Genomic DNA, 23,966 nt, shown 5'->3' on the forward strand with positions numbered 1-23,966 from the left:
GCTTAAGGAATTATTGACATTTAGAAGTTTTTCAGGAAAGAAATTATGCAAGTGGGTACGGTACCCTTCTTTGTCGGCGATTGAAATTGTGCACTATACCAAGAGTAGATGGTTATTTATGTTATGTATATGTAGTAAAGAGTATTTACAACATCCTCGTAGACAAATGGATAGAATAATACGTTTTTTTTTATTGTTACCGTTTACAGCTTGTCGGAATTTAGTGATGAGAACATGATGGACCCTTACAATTTAGCCATTTGTTTTGGACCAACGTTAGTTCCTGTTCCAGAAGATAAGGATCAGGTGCAATACCAGAATCTCGTCAATGAGCTGATCAAAAACATAATTCTCTTCAATGAAGACATATTCCCTAACGACGGTGGATTAATGTATGAGAAATATATTAGCAAAGAACCAGACGAAAAGTAAGTATCGTTTGTGTATATCCGTTTTGCTATTGTAATAAATTATTGAACGTAGTCTGTGCTAATCATTTACAAGCCTATCAAAGCCTAAGCGGGTTGTTACTAGGTATGGAACTGCTGTGTAAACATTCTGCTGACCTGGTACTGCCAATTACAGTTTATTCTGGAGTTGTCTGCCAGTCATGTCTGTGAAACGCTGGTTATTAAAATTTCCCCAGTACTTCACATTGTTTACAGTATAGATAGTTTTTAAGTTTGTGGAACAGCGTCCTTATATGAAAGTTCAATGTAAAAGTTATGTTTGTCAAAAGCACTAATTTTGAGGTAGGGTGGGTGGGGGAGGAGGAAATATATGCTCTTTGACACTTGTTGTTTGCTCGAATATCTTCTGAATCGTTCTTTGTGTTAGATTGAAGTGTAAATATTTATAGTATTTGGAAATAATCAACATTACAAACCTATTAACACTATATACTATATATACTGACATGTGAAAAGTTCGAACAAATTGCAACCGATATATTTTTTTTTTCCTGGGGGCCAAACAGTCTCGCTGCTGACGTCCCTTTAATCGTTGTTTTGTTCCTTTTTTTTTCTTTCTTTCATTAATTCATTAATCCCTTCTTGAGAAATATTTTGCTTTAATCATTGTTAAGTATATTTCCATAACGAAGGATGACCTCGCGCAGCGTCTGTGCGAGCGGTCTCAAGTTCGATTCCCGGTGGGGCACTCAATTGAAAAGTGTTAAAAGCTTTTTCAGGCCAGCCATCCTGAATGAGGTTTCCTGGATTTTGCTCATTCACACCAGGCAAATGCCAGGTTGGTACCTACCATACACTGTAGGTCCCAGGCCGCTTCCTTACTTCTCTTTCCTCGGATAGTGTGCTCGCCGAGGGACGTCATCCCTCAGCCGTGACGGGCTAACATGTCTCCTAATCCCATAACGCCGAGATGCCGAAATCTAAATCCTAAATCCTAATCCCATAACGAAAATGTGGATTCAACAGACACAACTTGCTCATTGTCGGCTTTATCATCGCGCTGCAAAGAAGAGATTTCACTCTTCAAAGCTTTCTTTAACTTCTGTCACACTCCAAACAAACGTTTTACACGACTCGGTAAAAATACTATTCGGTACTTCTAAGAGAGAGAGAGTTGTTTAAAATATTCTGTATTGTTGGCGCCGTGCAAATGAACAGTGAACGAAAGTTATTTATTTCACCATCTCGCCCTTGACCAGTTTTAACCTTATCCTAACCAATCGACATATATGTATATATATACGAAAATTAGTCTGCAGTATTTTCTTCAAGTTGAGGTGAATATCCCTCCTTTGCCCAGGTCTAGCTTGACTTTAACCCCAACCAATTGAACAAATTGTAAAGAGAAAAAAAATCGATAGTCAATTTATCCCTTGCCCCTAACTAACTTCATTTCAAACAATAGTGGATAAGTTTTTCTTAAGTCTTATGAAAAACACATTCTGTGTTTAATAAAAATCAAAGTTCTTACGAAATGTATTGTGGAATATATATGTGTACGAGGATGGAAAAAAAAAAAAAAACGATAAATACTTTTGTACAGGCATGTAAATTTCAACCTTATGAATGAAATATAAAACCAAACGAAATACACACTACTAAATGGAGACTTTTTGATTAGACCTTATCAACGTTTTCCAGCATATAGATCACAGTGTGACCAACTACCAGAGCGAAAAGTAGCAACTGGCCCCAAAAAGTCACATAGCATGATTTGCAACTCCCTGATATTGATTTGATTCATAAAATTAAAATTCACTTTCCTGAACAGTAGAACCTGTAACTCATTCCGTTTATAAACTTACAACTATCATTTCTCATTGTATGTTTATTTATTTCAGTGATGTTGGAGATTCGCCTTCTGATCATGTACAGGAAGATATGGATTCAGAAGTATATCCGTCAGAAGATGGTACGTTCAATTCTTTGTACAGGCATACTCAAAAGTCGATCTCTTCTCTTTTGTATTTTTTCTCACCTCATTGTGTGCTTGACTATTTTGCTTTGCTCATTGCATACTTTTAGCATAGTTGTTAATTTAGTGATGCAAAACAGTGGTTCTCAACGTAAGGATTAACGTCTCCAACGGGGCGTTCTTGTTTCCAAATGGGACGATGGAACAAAAAAAGGCGATTGGGGGCCGATAGACTATTTAAGGGGCGTTTGAGATTTCATGACCTATTAGAAAGTTTAGACTATTTTTTTAACCATAATAATAATAATAATAATATTAATAGATTGATTATAATACGTACTTAGACACTTTTTAAAAGTCTGTCTAAAAACGGTCATTGGTTCCTTTCTTTTAGAAAGTGAGGAGGACAAGCATATGTTTAAAAAAAAATAGAGAAAAATGTATTTTTCGGAGAAAAATGCAAGGAAAAGATGGCTATGTAACACAAATAATAGAAACAATTTCTTTCCATTATATATATATATATATATATATATATATATATATATAATATATGTAATGCCATTGGGTAAAAGCGATTATCCTGAGCGCCCCCGTCTTCTTAATCCAATCCACTCATGCACAAAGCTGAACGTAAGATTTGGACAAAGCAGTCTAAGATCCAGAAAAAGGATTTAATCCTTAAAATCAGCCTTGAAGAGGTTATATATGCGCGCTTCGTCCAAGTCGAAGGTGTTTTGCTTTTTTAATTTGGCTCCTAAACTGTAACCATGCAATTGTTCTATTACGTGTGAACAAAGATTATTACCACTGGTTAGTTTCTGTTGATTTCCTGTTGACTTCATCAGGTTCACTAAGATAGTTCCAGATGAAAATTATTCATTGTGTTTGAAAATGTCCTTTCGAAATATTTAATATAACTTGAAATGCCAGAATTATTTGAAACAATATTTTTTTCAATAAAAAATAAATTAAAATAGTGATAACCATTGGGTCATAGCCATGTACAGAAGATTTACATGAGATTGGTGTGTCGTGGGCGGAATAACAGTTTGCCATTTCGTGTACGTAAATAATAATAAAAGCCAGTAATAAGGATGGAAAATACGAAGATTTCTGCTATTTAAAAAATAATTTTATGTGACTTAATTCTTTTATTGTAGCGTATTTTGTTTCTGTACAATTCGTCTGTCAAATTCACTATGACATGAATTAAATTAAATAAAAATAAAGCGTGGATGGAATGCCAAAATAATAATAATAATAATAATAATAATAATAATAATAATAATTTATTTAATTACAGATACCTCTATGAAAATTGTGGAAATATATATCAGTATGATATATATATTCACGAGTAGAGTAAATTTGCTATGGTATATTGTTATAACCATAATAATTTTTGTGGTGAGTGCTTCATTATACGCTTTTGTCATATCTTTCACTTATAGCGTTAGGCTTACTAAATAGGCCTAACTACACACAAACATTCTCATATATAAATTTTATATAAATTCTGCAAATAAATCCTTATCAAAATGTACTACTGGACATGTACTTTAATACCAAATATGATTTTCACTCAAAATGCTATCAATATAAACATATACGTAAACTTAAGGCGATATAAACAAATACTTAGTGTACTCCTGCAAAAGTCATAACAACGAACATAACATGCACAGTGAATACAAGTCTTTCTTCTTTTAATTTGTTTTCATGTTGCCATACTGACACACTTAACACATCTTGCCAATCTCCCAACATATTTTCTAACTTAGGTGAAAGCCTTATGGTTCTGTACGTTTATGTGTTTATCATGAATGTACAGTATGCAATAAAAGAAAATAGAAGTCCCCATTACTGGTCTAGTGCCAGAAACTTGGTCCCGAGCACGTTTCCCGGTGCGAGATCATTGAAATTTGAACATTACGGTGGTTCGGATTTCACTTGAGATATACGTCTCGTATAACCTCGGTGGCGAAAAGAGATGCTAAACTTCAACAAACAAAAGAAAATAAATTACTTTAAATGAGTCTATATACCTATCAAATGTGTAATTTCCTTTTGCTGATGACTGTACTACGCCAGAGGAATATTATCTTAATGGGAAATGTGGAATCCCGAGAAACTATTAACCTTCTTTTTACCAATTTAAATGTTTCACGTTATTTACCGTTATTTACCGCAAATGCACCCCACATGTAAATTGCTGTTTTTAATAAAAGTATTAAATTATTATAATACATAAACGTTGCAATGTGACTTTTTACCGCATAGTTAATGTTTCGACATATAAAATAATGTAATATATTCATATATTTTCTCGCAAAATACAGTATACTTTCAATTTTGTGTAAAATACAGCATGTTAATATTTCTCTGCAAACAAACAAGATTCCAATATTGTTACAAGATTACTTGCCATTTTTATATTTAAATATAGAAACATGTAAGAATATTCCTATCATTGCAAACACTAACAGTCTTCACATACAATTTTCGTTAAGTGATCTTTGCAAATAAAACTGCCAAAAATGTCACTTTTTTTCTCCGAACCTTTCTGTCTCCGGAGCGAGGATACAAGATGACAATATCACGAAATATCACCTTACATATCTTCAGACTAACACGAACCTTCGATATGCATCCGAAAATACTGAAAAGTCATTATGACTAACACTCGAGAGAAGTAACGTTCGTGTAATACCTAAGAGTCATTTACCTTCTAAATAGAGCACAAGACACAAGAAGGATAGAAGAGTTATACCATCACTTATCACTACACTTCATGTTTGTGCATGATAATTGTACAATTAGAACAATTAACTATGAAAAGCAAGATAAAAGGAGCTACCACATAGTGGTCGTTGAGGAAAACAATGCATATTTAAAATATAACATGATTTACCAAATGGGGGTGTACTTGCACTCCACTCTAATAATTTGTAAATATATAGAAAGCAATTTATTTAGTACAATTGCCTTCACCGTAAAAATATTTCATACAAGTAAATAATTAAAGTCGTTGAACCTCATCCTTGTAGCGATATTTTTACAATAGTAACAATAAAATAATTAGCAATGGGGTATGTTTTCACGCCACTTCGTGAAAAAGTTAAAGAAATCTACTTGTGTTTCTAGTATTATTATTTTTGTATTTATCTTTGCTTTTTTGCTTTACAGAATCCGAAGCGATGGAAGCTACGGCTCAATTTGATTTCTTGGCTCGATCGGATCGAGAATTGAGCTTTAAGAAAGGGGATAGTATTACTTTGTATTCTCAAGTCTCGAATGACTGGTGGCGAGGGAGTGTCAACGGACAAGAGGGTTTGATTCCAGACAAATACATCATGTTGAAGATTAAGTAAGTTCCATTTATTCTAAAATGGATGTAAATTGATTTGTTTATATATTTATTTTTTTAAAAAAAATCAATCATCGAAGACAGAAATATGGACTTGTTTTATGTACTTGAATGTTTTGAAATCTTTGTGGCATTATGTTGCGTGTAATATCTCGTAATTAAAGCAGGAAATTGAAAAGTGGATAGATACATGACCTTGAATAAGGAGAAGGAAAACGTGTTATTTCACAACTCCGCCCTAGCGTAATGGTATCAAGGGCCGCGGTGGCTCAGTGGTAGAGCGTTCACCTCTGGTGCTTGGAGTCCCGGGTTCGATCCCAGCCCCCGCCAAGTGAACTTTGTGGTGGACAAACACCGTGTGCGTGGGTTTTCTCGGAGTTCTCCCGTTTCCTCCCACTTTCTTCATTCCACCATTTCATTCATTACTCATCATCACCGTCTCCTTTAGCCTAACCGGCATAACCGTGGGACGTAAAACTCAAAGATTTCATTTCATTTTTTCGTAATAGTATTACACGCTCGTGACAATTCGAGGTCAGAGTTTTAATCCGGGCTGTCACTCAAAATGTTAAGTCAGACTTGTTATGTCTGAGTGTTCTATCCATGTGTAATTTATTAGCGTAGCTCGACGAGAGGAGTAAGCCACTAGAGTGTGAGTAGAGTGGAGTTTTCTAGTGAGTTCGACGTAGGTGTATGGTTAGCGTACGCGATTGTGGCGCCGGGGACTCGGATTCGATTCCCAGCTGGAGCTCATGTAGTTCGGACCCCACGCTCAGCTATAGGGCCACATCTCACATAACCTCTACTAAAAGGGACGCTAAATTTCTTTCTTCTTCTTTCTTTTGTGATTGAAAAAGATTCCGGGAGAACTAGTAATTGGGTAGCTCGAGTGAAGGGATTGCTTGAGAATTAGGTTTAAACAGAGGAAATATAACTTTATTACATAGATATTCATTTGCACACGTCAGTTAACATTTCTCTGCTTTATATTATTTTGACCTTATCAAGAAATCAGATGCTTCAGAGAAATATGTCAGGTTATTGGTTTGAAATAATGATCTATCAACTTTTTGTTATTCATCGAACGTTTGAAGTGTATTTGTGTTGACATTTATCCAAAAACTTAGTGGAATGAAGTGAAACCGAGGAAACGCACATATAGGATGTTATTTAGCACAAAATCATTCTAAGTTTGTACTCAGAACTGTTGTGTCTATTGTTACAGAGCCTTTGACAACAGTGCCTTCAACACATCACACGTTCTGTCTAATTGTCACAAGCCAGTTTTCGTTAACTGCACAATAGGCATATTTATGTTAATCTGGAAGATTTGGTGGAACCCATTTTTAATAATGAAAAATGAATACAGGTTAAGTTCTAAGAATGTTGAAGACTTGAATTCGTATACAAATGGAATTTTATTGATTGACGAAATGGGAATGTGAATACCGGTACCAGAATATCGGGTATCTAAATTAAAACAATTAGGTGGATGGTCTTAATCACAATTTCTCTCCATGTTATATAAAGCAGGAGAATCCTGACATTAAGAATTTCGCTTTTATCTTTCACATTTCTACACCCAACTCTACCATTTTTTCTTTACTGCTTTAATTACGACCTATCCCTACACGACTGTCACAGAATGGGCTCAATCCTTGAGAGCAGTTCTCTTCGCTAGTAAAATGCTGGGTGTTGTCCTCAGTTATTAAAAGAGAAGGCAAAGGAGTATCACTAATGCAAGATATAAAACATCAAATCATAATTACTAATAGAAATTATAGGGTATATATTGCGTAAGAACAATTGTCTCACGTTTGTACCGGTCAGTTTTTGCCATCAAATCAATAACTAAATAACAGACATATGAGGTGCATAAAAAGTGTGACTTCGAAATTCTTTCTCTGTTTTGTATATACTGAGTGTTTGAAAACAATACCGACATTTAGGAGGTAATACCTGACATCAAGATAAGATAAGACAAAAAGTATAGACCAACAAGGGTGAACAAGTGCTTCCTTTCGGAGTTATAGGCTACTGAAGACATGAAAAAATGAACTTTTAATGTCCATAGATCTAAAACTAGGGGACCTACCGTAGTCGGGTCATGACTTTACTTAGGAACTAATATGTGCGCTATCCAGAAATACATGTTTCAGAATTCTAAGGTACTCATGCAAACAATTTTTATAGAGGGAGTTTGATTACGGGTATATAGTTTGAAATACTCACCAACTATCTATATAAAAATTGTTGCGGAAGTACAACAGGATTCTGAAATTTAGATATTTGTATCGGGCACATACTAGTTCCTAAGTGAAGTCTTGACCCGACTACGGTAGGTCCCGTAGTTTTGGAGCTATAAACCTTTAAAGTTCATTTTTTCATATTATCGGCAGCCTATAACTCCGAAAGAAGCATTTGTACACCTAGATTGGTCTATACTTCTTATCTTGGTGTCAGGAATTATCTTTCAAACGTTGTCGGTGTTGTTTTGTAACATCCTGTATATATTTGTACAGATGTGTCAACTTTTCGATCGTTTCTAGACTTTCCATACACAAAGAACAAACAAACAAAAAAAGTAACAAAAAAATGACGACTTGTCACGTGCCGTCACAGAAAATTCCTCTACAAAATAATCTACTTAATTTACAGTCCTGACTCCTTTTTTTCAGGATTATTTCCTTGTGTTGAGGAAAATATCACCTTGTCTCCTTTAGCCAATCTTGTTTTTTCAAACTTAATGGACATTTTGCAGTTTTCCTGAGTGATAAGATTCTACGATCTGATTGATATATATTCAGAAAAGACATAGCATTACATTGAATCATGAAGAAACCTATATCTATTATAATTACTGAGCTGTAAATGTTTTGTGTAACTTTTCTTTTAGGGTTGTACAAGACTTGCGACATTTTGATGTTTGAGTATTGATTGATCGCAGTAAATTCTTTATTGTTAGTTAACATAAGATCATTTTTTTTAAACTTGTTTTCAGGATGAATAATAATAATATGGATTTTTTTTATGATTTTTGTTAATCTTACGTTGCGCGGCGCTTTTATTATTTCGCTTTCTTTTCTTTTTTTTTCTTTCTTTCTTTTCTGAGCTTGCTAGGAAGAATGAATCTCTTGAGATTAAATCTTGGAACTTCTCTCTTCTCTACATGTTATTTTTATTCTTCTGTGTATGAATGTAAAAACAAATGTTCCTTTTAATCCTAAAATTGTATCGAATAGAATTTAAAGGATAACCCCACTGTAGATAATATTAATTATAGATCACTACGAACAATCTGGGAACATGTGCTTCTCATTTGATTTTTGTTATTGTAATGTTGCCAACTACCGAAATTTCTTAACTTTGTTAAACACGAACATAAATTTAAGTACTCCGGATTCATAGTATACTAGTCTGAATTCCTTATAATTAATTTGGGCGATTTTTGTCCAAACACTCCTGGGCTTTTTGAAAAATCCACGATGTTCGACTCCATAGCAGAACATGCCGCGATCTGCGATATGATCGCAGAAAATTTGCCACGCTTGTTCAGAAAAAATGCCACAGGAGAGAAAAAAAAACAGAAAAGTTTAAAAACATGCCTGCTATGTGTAGATGACTTAAGTGGACGGATAACTCGCACAAATGTAGTTTGAACTATTTTTTGTGTCGTGTAAAGCATATTTTTAAGAATCACAAGTGTCTCATCTGCAGAAAATTTTTGAAGATTTCCTGCAGAAAACCTTTGACTTGCAAGAGCTCATCACAGAAAGACAAAGGAAGTTCTGCCATCGGGATGAAGTTCTTCAATAATTTAAGGATCGACCTCCTCTTTAAGAATTGGTGGTCTAAAATCTGTTCCATATATGTAACATCACAGTGTGCACATTATCTTATTGTTGTCGTGTGCGTATTTTTATCTTACTGTTGTCGTTGCTAGTATCAGGTAATTGAACTGTTTGAGGCAGTGTTTGAATTGAATTGTGAATTTCGTGCTTAAGCTCCGCATTAAATACCGTTATAACAATAATGAATATAAAACTAATATCGAAAAATTTTATAACGTTTTGTCAACGCCGTAGCCCCGGATTTTACGAGATCACTGAAATTAAGACCAATGTGGGTAGATGCTTCGGTAGGTGATCATTGGGAAAATCCAGTGTGTATTGGCAGTTTGGTGTTTACCCAGCGTCGTGAGGATATGTGAGGAGTTACTTGAATAAAAAATACTAGACTCTGATCAAGAAAACTGACAATATCAATGGGACTCTCGAGGTGCTGACCACACATCCCCCAACTTAAAATGACCGGTTGGTCGGATTAGCTCTTCGGAGCTTCGTGTCAGGAAAATTTTTAAATTTGTAGAAAGATTCTTCGTTTATATTTAATTTCGGGTAATCATTGTTAAATATATATGAGGATGACAACACATAATAAATTTATATAGGCAAACAAATATCAACATTATAAATAAATCATAAGGATGGCAAAACATCATTTGCCACTTGACGACTTTTCGCTCCGGTAGTTGGTCACACTGAGATCTATGTACTGGAAAAAGTTCACAATGGCTTAATTAAAAGTTCTCTTAAGTAGCAGTATGTATATAATATTTCGTTTTCACCAGTGAAATAAGAGTATTTAATTCATAAGGTGGCTATTTGTTTGCCTGTTCAAAATGTAGATACTATGTTTTGCCATCCTCGTACAGAATTATAGATTTCGAAAATAATGAAAGGTGAAAAATAATACTAATAAAATAAAGTTTTCAAAAAATGAAAAGCACAATCGACGGAGCGAGTATCTAAATTATACCAGTAATACCCCAGAAGGTGGGAGAGCTCATGGAGAATATGTGTGCAGTCAGTACCTGTTTGTTCACTTCACTTATCCCTCAGGGTTACTTATTTTTTAACGCCCAGATATCAAAGATCTACCGTTTCTATGAGGAATGATGACTAGTGATCCATCTGGGACTTCTAATTGGAATCTGCGTATTTCATGCATGTTGCTGCATGCTGCAAGCTCACTCAGCTCAATTTTGCCTTTGCAGTTTAATTTATGTAGAGATTAATATTACAAGTTCCTTCAAATTGAAACTAAATTAACTTTTACAAAGCAAGACTAGTTACGCAGTCATTTGGACGAAGTAAGCAAAGTTAAGATTAAAAAAATGTATCTACTTTTTTGTATTCTTAGCAGCTGAAATAATTTCCGACATTTCGAATACTTCAGCGAGTATCCATTTTCCAGAACCATATAGACTAAAATTATATTTATCAGTAAGATCTTCACGTGCTTACAGCTTCAGCATCAGTTGAACCTTTTAATTTATGTACGCAGTAACATATGTGAACATTTTACTCCAAAATATAATTTTAAGCCTCTATGGACCTTTAAAATGGACACTCACTTTAAGTATCCGAAATATCGAAATTATTTCAGTATTCTAGGAATACACATGGTGAGTACAATTGTTACTTCGTAAAATGTATTCCGTACATTTTATTAGTCAATGTAAGCAAAATATTTCATTCACTTTAACATGAAAAGTGGACCCTCGTAGCGTAGTCGCTAATGCTCTTGCCTTCGGTGCGAGCGGTCCCGGGTTCGATTCCCGGTGGGACCACTCGGTCGAAATAGTGTAAAAAGCTTTTTCAGGCCAGCCACCCTAAATGAAATTCTCCTGGGTTTTCCTCATTCACACCAGGCAAATGCCGGGGTGGTACCTAACTTGTCTCAGGCCGCTTCCTTCCTTCCTTTCCTTTCCTCGGATAGTGTGATCGCCAAGGAACATCATCTCTCATACGTAACAAGCTAAATGGCCACAGATGCCGAAAACCCAGAAATCTAATTCCTAAATCCTTCAACGTGAAAAGAAACATAGTGCGTATAAATGAAAGATTACACCGGAATTGAATAACCTTAACTTGGTACGATTGTAATTTTGTTTTGTTTTACAACTCTGTTGATTTATCTCTTTGTGTTTGTTTCATCTCTGTTTATTATTTTTTCCTTGTTACCATGTCCTTGTGTAAAATAATAACGTATGTGTATCTAAGATTAATTCAATAAATAAATAAATAAATAAATAAATAAATAAAAGAAGGTATGAACATGTGGGACATAATATTGTAAATATTTTACTTACAGCTTTGAAGAGCAGATATTTAGGAATCTAAAACCTATGATTCCTTTTGTAGGCGTCAGACTTTGTTACGAAAGTGTACAGGTTGAAAGTGTGTATAAGGACTGAAAAGTATGTTGTAAAAACTGTATCTTAATTTGTGGAATTCATATTTGACAGATGACTGTTGGATTTTCAGTGTTGCTAACTGTGTTATTTTTTTGTTTGTCTCTGCATTTTAACCTATAGTAGCAGTAGATAACCTTTTTTGTCTGTTTCTTGGATCTGATTTTTTTTTTTTTTTTTAACTGTAAAATTGGTTCAAATCTCTTTCAGAGATGTTTCATCTATTTGTGTAAAATTACGACATAGGTAATATTGTGGTTTACTGTTCCTAGATGTTTGGAAATGTACATGTACTTTCATGTATTGTTTTGTTTAGAGTCCCGAATATGTTCATGTATTCTGGTTAGTATTATTTGTGTTTAATGTCTAATTTTCTTCATATGATATTTTGTTACAATAGAGATGAAGACCGGGAAAAGTTAGATCTGCTGAAATCCAATTCGGATGACTCAATGCGACGGCGAGCATCAAGTTCAAATGATTCCCTCTTATCTGGTCACTCATCACAACATTCACCGCTAGTCACACCAGTGTGGCAGGATCATGAGGAATCGTGGAGTTTACCTCCTGGGACTGGAGGCACCGTTTCTCCTTCGCCAACTTGTAAAACTAGCTGGTCTGAGGATACGCCTGTAATAGCGCCAACGACTCGAGCGAGAATTACATCACTTCCGGACAACATAGATATAAGTAAGACTGAACTATGTCCACCTGACACACGGCCGACTACAGCGCCACCACAACACTATCCACAGTCCCCGATATCAGTGAGTGCAGTTGAAGCCGTGTTAGCAGAGCTTCCCGCAGAGGTACTAGAAACCACTGTGTAGTAGTGTTTTTCTATTATGTTTTTGTGTACTTCCCCCCTCCACCTTGCTATTCGTTGCAGTTTTTTGTTTGTTAGTTTTATTGTATGTAAAAGAAATATCGTGAAGATTGTTCTTTAAAAAAAAAAAAAAGCTAAAAAGGTCCTCAGGTTGTTCATTTGACTTGCATGTGTTTTTTTTTTTTTAATCTTCATTTCGTTTTTGCTGCATGATATAAAACTGTGTGAAGTTATTCCCCCACCTCCGCTTTCTTTTTTTAAAACATAGTGCGAATGTGTGTTAAATTTTTGTGTGTGCGTCAATTTGCGTTTACATCACAATTTTTCTATTTTTATGAGAAACACCAAAGCATTATTATTTAGTTTTTAAAAATTATTCTTCTAGGAAAAGTTTTTATCATATACATACGAAGTTACAACTATAATTTATACGTCGTCATTTTGATAAATAATAGTTCTTCCTGTCAAACCTTTTAAGAAAAACAAATCACGCTCTGTACAAACTTATTTTCAAGTCGATCATAGTGCCATCTCGTATCTTCCACCATTACTAAAATGTATTTCCGTATGCAATTATCATATCTTCGAATGTTTATTCCCGCTTTGCTTCAAAAAATACATGTTATGCATATATATATATAGTACAAGAAACAAAAAATCCAAGAATTATTGTTAATTCTGCAATATAATACGAAAGTTACACGGTTTGATTAGTGATTAATTTTCATAGATCATATTTTATTATGCATACACTTAGGATACTCATGTAAATTTGCCTTTGTTTTTATATATATATGAATACTTATTATGTCAGCATTATGTTCGTGTTTTATGATTTAAGATGAGCTTACGATTTAGTACCAAAGGGTGTCTAAAATACCAAACTATAGCTATTGTATATAGAATCTACAGAAAATGTATTAAATTTAAGACTTTTTAAACAAAAGAAAAGAAGAAATTATATATATATATATCTTCACCGTTGCTTTCCAATACCTTTTTAAAATATTAATTATATGTTTAAATGTATTTCAGATGTTTGTACAGTAAATGTTCGGAGTGTCATTTTTCTACTAAAAAGAAAAGAAAAAAGTATATGTTTTCAAGAATATTTCTTAATTTACGTACAATATTCTGTGATATTTAAGATATATAAATTTATGGGTCTGCATTATTTCTTAGACCAGTGCAAATTCTTTTTATATATATATACAAATGCAATGGACCTTTTTATTTGTCATTAAAGTTTCAGTAGCTATACGTATACTGTTTGCTTTTGTGTTCGCATGTCTCCATAAGTAAGTTTATTTGTCCTTTAGATAAATGAAGTCCTGTTGAGTGCTAGTACTATTTTTGATTCTTTTTTTTTTTTTTTTTTTCTTATTGTTTGAACAATGCATGCAGTTCTTTTACTCGTTGGAAGAAAACTTCCTCCAATTAGCAGTCTTTAAAAGTTAGTAATGAAAATGTGGTTGTCGTAATTGAAGAATAGAGTAATAGTTCTTCACGAAATAATTTCTAAATTCTTTGTTATTACTATTTTAAATTTTAATTTAGCGTTATGGTTTATATGTTACCTATATAGTACTTCCCACTCGTTTCGTTAGTTTTACCTCGAGTGACTGACCCAAAATAAGTTTCTTCACCTTGTTTCGTTAATTTTAAAAATATAATTACAAGTGAGCTGACAATAACTTCCCGAATTTACTATTTGATTCCTTAACTGTAAGTAGAATTAGCGTTGATTCAACTTTGATAAAATCTTAGTGATGTATCGAGAATTTCCCCGTATAAAGAATTTCTTAGATAAAAAGCCTTTAACTTAGACTTAGGTTTTCATTGTCTTGTTATTCCCTAGCCACAGAACTTCCATTTAGCTGGTAAAACTTCACATTCATGACCTAAATACTTCAGAAGGCGTTTGCCTGCATTTCTTCTCAGTTTGCCAATACTTGCAGTGTGATGACCCTCCTTCTACCCTTATAAAAATTACATTATTGTAGCGGGCCTCTCGAAGTTGTTCACCTCTGATGTTTACCAGTAAAGAATCAAATAAAATTTTTACTTAAGGAAGTTTCTTTTTCAAAACTAGACTATATTTTACGTAAAGAATAAAAAAAAAAAAAAAAATAATAATAATATATATATATAATATCTTACAGTAGTCCTTAATTAGTGACAGATGATAAAACTGTCTTGATATTAGTCAGTGATAGGTATTCAGTAAATCAAGATGATCAAGCTTTCTCTTTCCTTCCAATGAATAATTTAGCAAAGAAGATAACCTAGTTATTTATTTAGAACATTTCTAAGTTTGTATCGTAGGTTTTCCTTTGTTATTGAAATACGCACGTAAAAGATGAAATAATAAAATAAGCCTAGTTAAATCAATATTTTTATTGTGATGTCATATTTAACATTTAGGTTCGAATTAGACACGTATTAGATTTTTCCGCGTTTCATTTATCTCACCGCGTTGCTCGTTAAAATAATAGTGTAACATTTTATTTCTCTTGTCTTCTACGAGGGGCATGGTAGCTCAATGGTAGAGCTTTTACCTCTGGTGCGTGGTGTCCCTGGTTCGATCTCAGTTCATGCCAAGTGGGCTTTGTGGTGGATAAACACCGTGTTCGTGGATTTTCTCGGGGTTCTTCCGTTTCCTCCCACTTCATTCATTCTACCATTGCATTCATTTCTCATCATTATTGTCCCGTTTGGCCTGGCTGGCATAATTGTGGGACGTAAAACCGAAAGACATTTCATTTCCCTTATCTTCCACCTAGCTTTTCACATCATCAAACTCCGACTATTCCCTATTATTGAGTCATGTTTCCGTCCAAGTAGGTGAAAACTGAACCGAGCCTTAAATTATTTCTGCTGACACGGACATCAGTCTTATAATAAAGTTTAAATCTTCCAAAATAAATTCTAAAGTATTATCAAAGTATTGTATTGGTAAATTATATACGAGGATGGACCTATAAGTATAGTATCACATAATTTATGTAAAAGTGTACTAGGTTTTAAACCATAATCATATTAAACCTTTAGTAGTTTTCAATATAACCGTCAAGTTTCTCAATACAGTTGTCCCATCGTGGACAAGTTCCGATATACTGTCTTCATAAAAGTGTGTCGTCTGAGAGTATAGCTGTCTACGCACAACCGATTTGACTATCATTGAAACTGAAACATTTGCCGATCAAGAATTTCTTCATCGGGCCAAAAACTAGTGCCAAATTGGGATTGTAGTCTAAAGATACCTGTTTTCGACCACCACCACCTCACTCAAATTTTTCGAGTTTCTCGCGATAGAAGCATCAACATGGGCGTGCTTTGTCATGAAGCAGTTTGACATTTCTAGCGTTAATGTTAGGGTGTTTTTCCCGAAGCGCATGACGCAACTTTACCAATGTTGTTTTATACGGTATAGCATTTACAGTGACCCCGCGTGTTAGAAAATTCATAGTAAAACCTCCTGTATAGTCACTAGCAACTTTCTACGCAGATTGAGTCACCTTGGATTTTTTCCTTGGTGGGGAATAGGTATATTTACTTTCTATGGATGTCCTCGTTGTTTCAGGCGTGTAGTTATACGCCCAGGACTTGTCACCTGTAAAAGAAGTCCTTTAACGTGTCCTTCCAGGTGATCCAAGCATGTAATCATTCGGTGCCTCATGGACGTCTGTGAAGTACTCACCGAGCACTGATTTTACGAAATTTCAATGTGTCATGAACGACATAATATACTTTCATATAAAATGTTGAACATGCTCGAGAATGCATTCGCTGGTCATCACCGCCTCTTCAATGGCCGTATCATTTTTTTTCGTTTGAGACTGTTATCGACGCCCGGAACGTTTCAAATCCGCCAGGTTCAAATAGATTTTAAAGAATTTGCATCACCTGGAGATCGTGCTACGGTTCCTACCATATTTTCCTTATACACACATCATTTTCCTGTGAATTCCGTACGGGTTTTGTCCTCTTCCCTCCCCTCCCCCTAAAAAAAAGAACATATTCTCCGCTCTGCTTTTCAGAAGTGGACGACTGTAAGACGCGCACCATCACGATTTGCCACTAGTACACTTGACCAAACAACTGTCAAACTTCGAAGCACTTCTCTTTGGTTTCTTGGTCCAGATCAGTATAATATCGCGTGAAAAAGTTGTGCATTATTTATTGATCCGCTCGCTTCTAATTATGGTCAATTTCTGTCTGCAAAATACTGTATAACATGAAAGTAGTTATACTAATATAGTATATATATAAAATATGTATTGAAATTCCGTGTTAGGTTTAAGTAAGATCTTTGAAAATTCGATATCAATATATAGTGAAAGACTTACTATCGTCCTGTTTTAAACTACAAAGAAACCAAACAATAAGTTGTTGATAATTTTCTTTAGTGCATTTTCGTACCAAGTCATTCATAAGCGCGTGAAGCATTTAAAAAAAAAAAAAATCACCAAAAATAAGTAAATAAATAAATAAGCGGGAGACATGAAATTAAAGGTATATTTTCCTTTAAAAAAGGTACAAAGGATCCAGTTTCCATTTTTATCCATTTTATATATAATATTAGAATTCGTACTATTGTTGATGACCATTTCGTACCGTCGTTCAGCCACACGTCCTGTGACTAAAGTGTGGAGTCGGCGATGTTGGCAAATTTTTATCCTTTTAACTCTAATGAATGATTTACATATATAAATTTTAGATTTTTTTTGTCTCTTTTTCATTGTTTTTCGCTGACACATAAGGACATTCTCAAATGACAAAGAACAGAGCAGAGGCTACTTACCCCACCACAAACGAAAACTGGCTCCCAGTTTGAATTTGTTGGCAACACAGTATTGGGAGAAAATATCCACTTCAGTACCGTGTAATGAGAGGAGACGATTAATAGATATAGGAATCATACAATGAGGTCGTCATAAGTTTTTTATTATCCACTTTTTCATTATATAACAAGTTTTTTCTCTATTAACTTACGAACTATCCTAATCAGTTTCGTATTCATTTGTTGTGATTTTTTTTTTTTTTTTAAATGCTTCACGTACTTGAATAACCCGCTGTACTGATGAACATACGTTCTTTGTCAGTAATTTCATAATGATAATTTAATTCTAAATATTCTCAACAATGAGATTTTACGTTACGCTGTAGACTCACGTTAGACTGTCGGTGCTGAGAGTAATATTGAACGCCAAAGTAATCAAGCACTAAGAGTTTACATGTCGTTAAATGTGTTCGATACATTCCCTTATCTTAAATGTAATACCTAACAATTTGTTAACTCCCGTGAACAGGGTCCATTGTTGTCAAGTTAAGGGCTGTTGAGAAACTACTCTTGAGACAGTTTCAGTGGCTTTAGCTCTGAAAGGTCGCGCTTTTCGCTTATTCAAATATATTATTATTATTGCGATAATAACCTTACGACATTGAGTTATTGATAAGATTTTTTTTTTTTTTACCTCCCACCCAAAATATAGTAAAATAAAATGAGCACTAAACATGTGAAGTAAAAACACACACTAGACATTTTAAATAAAATTAAAATATATTTGTACTTAATTGATTTTTCACAGATTTCTTCCTCTTCTCGTAAGATTTTATAATATCAAAACTATATTTGTGCATTTCGTATGTTAAGGAAGAGTAGCTTAGCTAAGTGTTGATTTATTATGTGTTAAAAAAAAATGCAGTGTTTACGATATAACAATCCTTTGAAAGTGAATTATTAAAAGCTTCATGGTGAAAGAAAGAGAAAGAAAAGTAAAATAAGATAAACCCTAATTTGAATTTCTCCTCATATCAATGAAATAGACTTCGTGTGATAATTTAACGTACAAGGAGATAATATGTTTGTGAGGATCGTTGATCATTCACGTAAAAGGACAAATTCGTTTTAGGGACCAGTAAATCTTACGTCCGTGTACATATACAATACGTGGTATTCGGATACAATATCAAAAGAGTTGTAGAAATAAATCCTCACACGAAAACAATAATAAATTAAAAAAAAAAAAAAAAAATGAGTGCACAAATGCCGTAGTTAGGGAGCTATAGGCCCTGAAAATTTGTTGTAACTATAAAATGAAAGACCATAACTCAAGGATGAAATGTCGGATCAAGGTCGGGTAAAAGAAACATAGACCAACTTATTTAGAGTCTAGCTTCCATTAATGTACTATGGATGTAGATAGCAACAGGCTTAACTTCGAAGCATAGATGATAATTTACGAGGTCTTCTAAAAATGAAAAATGGCAAATGAAGAACTGGAAACTGGTGGACATTACGTGTCCACTGCTACATTAATTGGATGTAGGTACAAGATAACTTCTATATACTTTTTATTTAACTTCCATCTGACATTTTGTTCTCAATATGATCCATTTTATATAGTTCCGACCTATTTTCCGTGGACTTACATGACGTATTTTTTCACTCATGTTGGGATATACATGTATATTAAATGTTTTCGTGTGAAGATTCATAACTTAAACTTATTTTTGTGTCTCCGAACATCCTGTATATCAACTCTCAAATATATATATATATATATATATATATATATATATATATATATATATATATATATATATATATATATATATATATATATATATATATATATATATATATATACAAGGGCGGATCTAAGAAGGGGGCTACGGGGCTATAGCCCCCCCCCCCTTGAAGCTTAGGTTTACACTGGATAAAATGAGCTTCAATTCAGCTTTACACTGGATAAAACGGCAAATTATGGTTTAGCCCCTCCCTTGATCATATCCTGGATCCGCCACTGTATATATATATATATAATATATATTTAATGTGGTTTAGTACATCTTTATATTGTGTTGTAATTATTAATAAGGTATGTATGTGAGCTATGTGCTAAATAGGAGGATGGCATTTCAAGCTAGAAGTATTCAGAACTTTTTTTTTAAAAAAATGTTTTATTGTTATTGTCTGTGTGGTGAATACTTTAAGGACTTGTCAAAAAGAGAAAGACAGAGAGAACTCGTAGCAACTGTAGGTAATAATTTACCTAAGTAGTCACTTCAATTAATCACTTACTGCTTCATCAAGGTGAGTCCAAATTGTCACTCAGCATGCTGATTTTGCATTGGACTGACAGACTATATATGCTGTTGCTTAAATAACGCATGGTCTTTTTTTTTCTGTGTTTTGTGTGATGTTTTGTATCTTTTAAATAACTTTTATGCATGTTTAGTTAAAGAAATGTGTATAATTCACTTAGATTTTAATAACCTTAGAGTAAGCTGCTTAAATTAATTGCAACAGTTTTAAAAGTTTATGTATGAGTCGTGAATATATTCCTAAGTTAGTTAATCATATTCATGAACGGATCGTTAACATTGTTTAACATTTTGTAAAGGTTAAAAAAAAATCTATCTCTAATATCCGTTATGAATTCTTACTTCGTTAATTACAAAAGCTTAACTACTCTTCAAAATTTGACTAATTAATTAAACGGTCGATAAACGTGTTTAAACTAACGTTAGTGAAATCGTGAGATGAAATAATCTTTAATTTGTAATATTCAGGTGATACCCTTATGAATCCACTTTAAGTTTGAGACCAATTCTTCATTTAAGATTAAATTTCTTCTTTATCATATGATGATCCAGACCCTGACTTGAAGTTGAACGTTTAAAAAAAAAAAAAAAAAAAAAAAAAAAAGTCGTTTAAGTAACGTTAATGAAACGCTTATAAAATCAACTAGGGAGATGTACGTGTTACAAGGTTTACAGTCACGGAAATTTGAGTTATATTTTAAAATTTGTACAGATATACTTTATAAAAATACGACAGAATTTACATCAAGCGGCCGCGGTGGCTCTGTAGTAGAGCGTTCACCTCTGGTGCATGGGGTCCCTGGTTCGATTCCCGTTCAAGCCAAGTGAACTTTGTAGTGGACAAACACCATGTTCATTGATTTTCTCGGGGTTCCCCAGTTTCCTCACACTTTTTTCATTCCACCATTTTCATGCACTTCTCATCATCACCATCTCCTTTAGTCTAGTAACTGTGGGACGTAAAACTAAAAAGATTTTGATATTTTACATCAATTATTGAAGCTACGTAGTACGATTTAAGTGGATAAAAAGTTAAAATTTGAAAATGAATCCACATAATACTCTGGAATAAAACTAGTTATTGTACAAAGTGAAACTGAAATATTTCGATCTGAAACTCTTGTTTATATTAACCATCTTTATTATCCCGTAGAAAGACAACTTCTGAGAGAAATGCTAAACTAAAAATGATAAATTCATTTATGAATACATTAAATATATTAATAACCAATATAATTATGAAACTATTTGAAAAGTGTAGTGTAAGGTGGTTTAGTTTTTATTCAGTCGATGCTGTTTCAAGTACCAAGAATGCATAAAGAGAGAAAACTGTTGCAGATTTGTTCGATATAAGCTCCTCCCTGATTGCTGTCTAAAGTTTACGATAATATTCCAGCCTTAGCATTTACATGTGGTTAATTGGTTTGTTGGATCAGAAAGTTCAATATATATTTCAGACAAAAAATTTTCTTGTAGGCCTGAGAACTACATATTGTGTAGCGAAACCCAAACTATCAGTTAACTCAGTAAAAAATACGAAAGTTCGGTTTAGGGGCCGTTCAAAAATTTTGTGGCCTTTGATCCAAAAATGCACCGAAAGATCCAATATAGCTATTTCAATCAAAAATTTTCTTGTACGCCTTATATCTGGAGAACTACATATAGTGTAACCAAACCCAAACTATCACTTAAACTCGGTATGATGTGCTTATTCCGTAAAAGATGCGAAAACTCTAGTTTAGGGCTATTCAAAAATTTTGTGGCCCCCTGGCCCCTGATTGGCCAAGATAGATATATATATATATATTTTTTTTGGATCATCCCTAAAATTCTTGTTTTTTCTATTTTTCCGAATATTCTTAAGATAGTATTGCTCACGAAAACTTAAATCATTATATTAACAGTTAAATATAAGTCTTCAATATAGAGATTGTTACGTAATTTTCGATACGTTATAAAGAAGAACTTATTATACCATGGTCTCTCTTTCTTTTCAGAGTCAATTCGATTCTATGTAATTTTAGTGTTAAGTAGCATATTCAGCATTATTCAGCTAATAATCAAATTTTGAAAACTTAGACGTGATGTGAAATAATACAAAGACAGAAAGAAAGATTTAACATTGACATAAAAATTAGTTATTTTTTCAATAGATTTCTCCCTATCATAAGATTAATAACTCATTTGTTAGAGATACATGTGCATAATACTCTATGTGAAATTGTGACTATTTTATTGCGTTTATAAAATCAATAACTCATTTTCTAAAGGTACATGTAGTAAGTACTACGTGAAAACTTGAATTTGCAGAATGAAGTAATTATGACTTTAATATGTAACAAATTAAAAAAAAAAAAAAAAAAAAAATTAAGAAAAACTAACATTTCACATGGCATTATAAGTTGATAATGAACTGTAAATTTCATTGGATAGATGTGATAATTCTTATCTATTTACATTTTTAAGTAACATTTATTAATAGAAAAGGAACGTTAAACTTCAATATTAGTACTACGTGAGGAAAATCTGTCCTCTTACTAATGAGTTAAAACACGTCCTATTGCTTTTTTCTTTAACATTTGAAACTACTATCCATTATATTTTCTTTGTGGGAAATACACGAGGTGCTAACCAAAAATTCCGAGATTTTTAACATTCCGCCAAAATCAATAGAAGTTGGAACTCTGCCAAATGGTGTATTCTGAGTACACGCATTTCTTAGTTTTTGATTGATTTGTTACACCATGTTCTGCTGTGACTGCGAATTTCGGACAGGCTGACGCGAAGGAGCAAAGGATCCGCATCATGGAGGCTGAAGAAGAACTTCTGTGAACAAGCTAAGCGTTTCAAAGATGGCCGAGAATCTCTGGAGGATGACAAAACAGCTGGGACGACTGGCGTCATACACAACGCCCCTCAAATAATGGCGAAAGTGTGTAAAGTGATCCTCGAGGCCAGAAGGCAAACAATCTATCATGTTCATAATAGAATTGAACTGTCATACTGAACACGTTAACGTACTCGAGCAGATAAATTGAATATGAAATAAATCGCAGCGAAGTTTGTTCTTCGTGTTTCGAACAACTAACGAGATCATCAGACTCATATAAAAAAAAGAAAGAAAACGTGACCACGGTTCCCCACCGACTCGACCTTGTCCCTTACGATGTTTACCTCTTCTTTAAAGACGTTTTAATTCCATGAAGAGATTCAAGAGGAATCTCAATGGTTCTTGAACGCGCTGTAGCCAGCATACTTAAGCAGTGCTTTCAACAATAGGAAAATGGCTGAAATCATTGCATACAAGCTAAAGATGACTACTTTGAAGGTGGGAAAATTACGATTAAAAGTAAGGTTTCTGATTTTTACGGGGAAATTCTCGGAAATTTTGGGTAGTACTTCGTATATTTTTCTTGAGCATTTTTTCTCTTTTAATTTATCAAAATATTGCCTTTAATTACCAACTACTATGCTTTTGAACTGAAATTATCTTGATTTTCGTGTCACTGTTTTTCTTCTAACCTGATTTCCTAAGAAATAATAATATGTGAATGTTACCGACAGATTAGCGAAGCAAGGCGGAGTTGGCTTATACCCATAGGATAGGTTATAGTTTTCGAATATTTCATTATGAAAATTCAAAATAATAACAGAGAATAATCCTAACAAAATTGCTCATTATTTGATAAGAGATTTGTGGATTTGATAGGAGACGAAACCAAGTCAGAGCGGGTAAACTCTGAAAGTGAAAGTAGAAACAAAAATACATACAGATAAAGCAGAACCGCACTACTGTTAGCAAACATCTTGTAATCAATAATAGTAATCCTTTCCATTTCGGATAGACTGATGTAACGAACAGACGGTGTGAAGGAAAGAGCTATTATAATTTCGTTCATATTTCGTAAATACGGTAATTAATTCAATAAAATCTCCAGCATAACATAGTTTAATTTAAAAAATTCAGTGACAGAGTTCAGTGCGGTAACGTGTACTTTTTATTTTTTGAAAAGAAATTT

The 23,966-nt window shown here is 33.6% G+C and overlaps 1 protein-coding gene across 3 annotated transcripts in view; it reads left to right on the top strand.

Annotated features, from left to right (window-relative positions):
- LOC145676512 (SLIT-ROBO Rho GTPase-activating protein 1-like) overlaps positions 1 to 23,966 on the top strand; it is a 251,693-nt gene that overhangs the window by 217,006 nt on the left and 10,721 nt on the right. For all 3 annotated transcript variants that reach the window (XM_081747334.1, XM_081747332.1, XM_081747333.1), the window contains exons 11-14: positions 210 to 428; positions 2,312 to 2,382; positions 5,575 to 5,755; positions 12,412 to 12,820. In XM_081747334.1, the coding sequence (XP_081603460.1) occupies positions 210 to 428; positions 2,312 to 2,382; positions 5,575 to 5,755; positions 12,412 to 12,820 (880 nt within the window). The remainder of the gene's footprint in view (positions 1 to 209; positions 429 to 2,311; positions 2,383 to 5,574; positions 5,756 to 12,411; positions 12,821 to 23,966) is intronic.

This window comes from Thermobia domestica, unplaced genomic scaffold, assembly GCF_964235325.1.
Source record: "Thermobia domestica unplaced genomic scaffold, izTheDome1.hap1.1 HAP1_SCAFFOLD_186, whole genome shotgun sequence".
Classification (NCBI taxonomy): Eukaryota; Metazoa; Arthropoda; class Insecta; order Zygentoma; family Lepismatidae; genus Thermobia; species Thermobia domestica.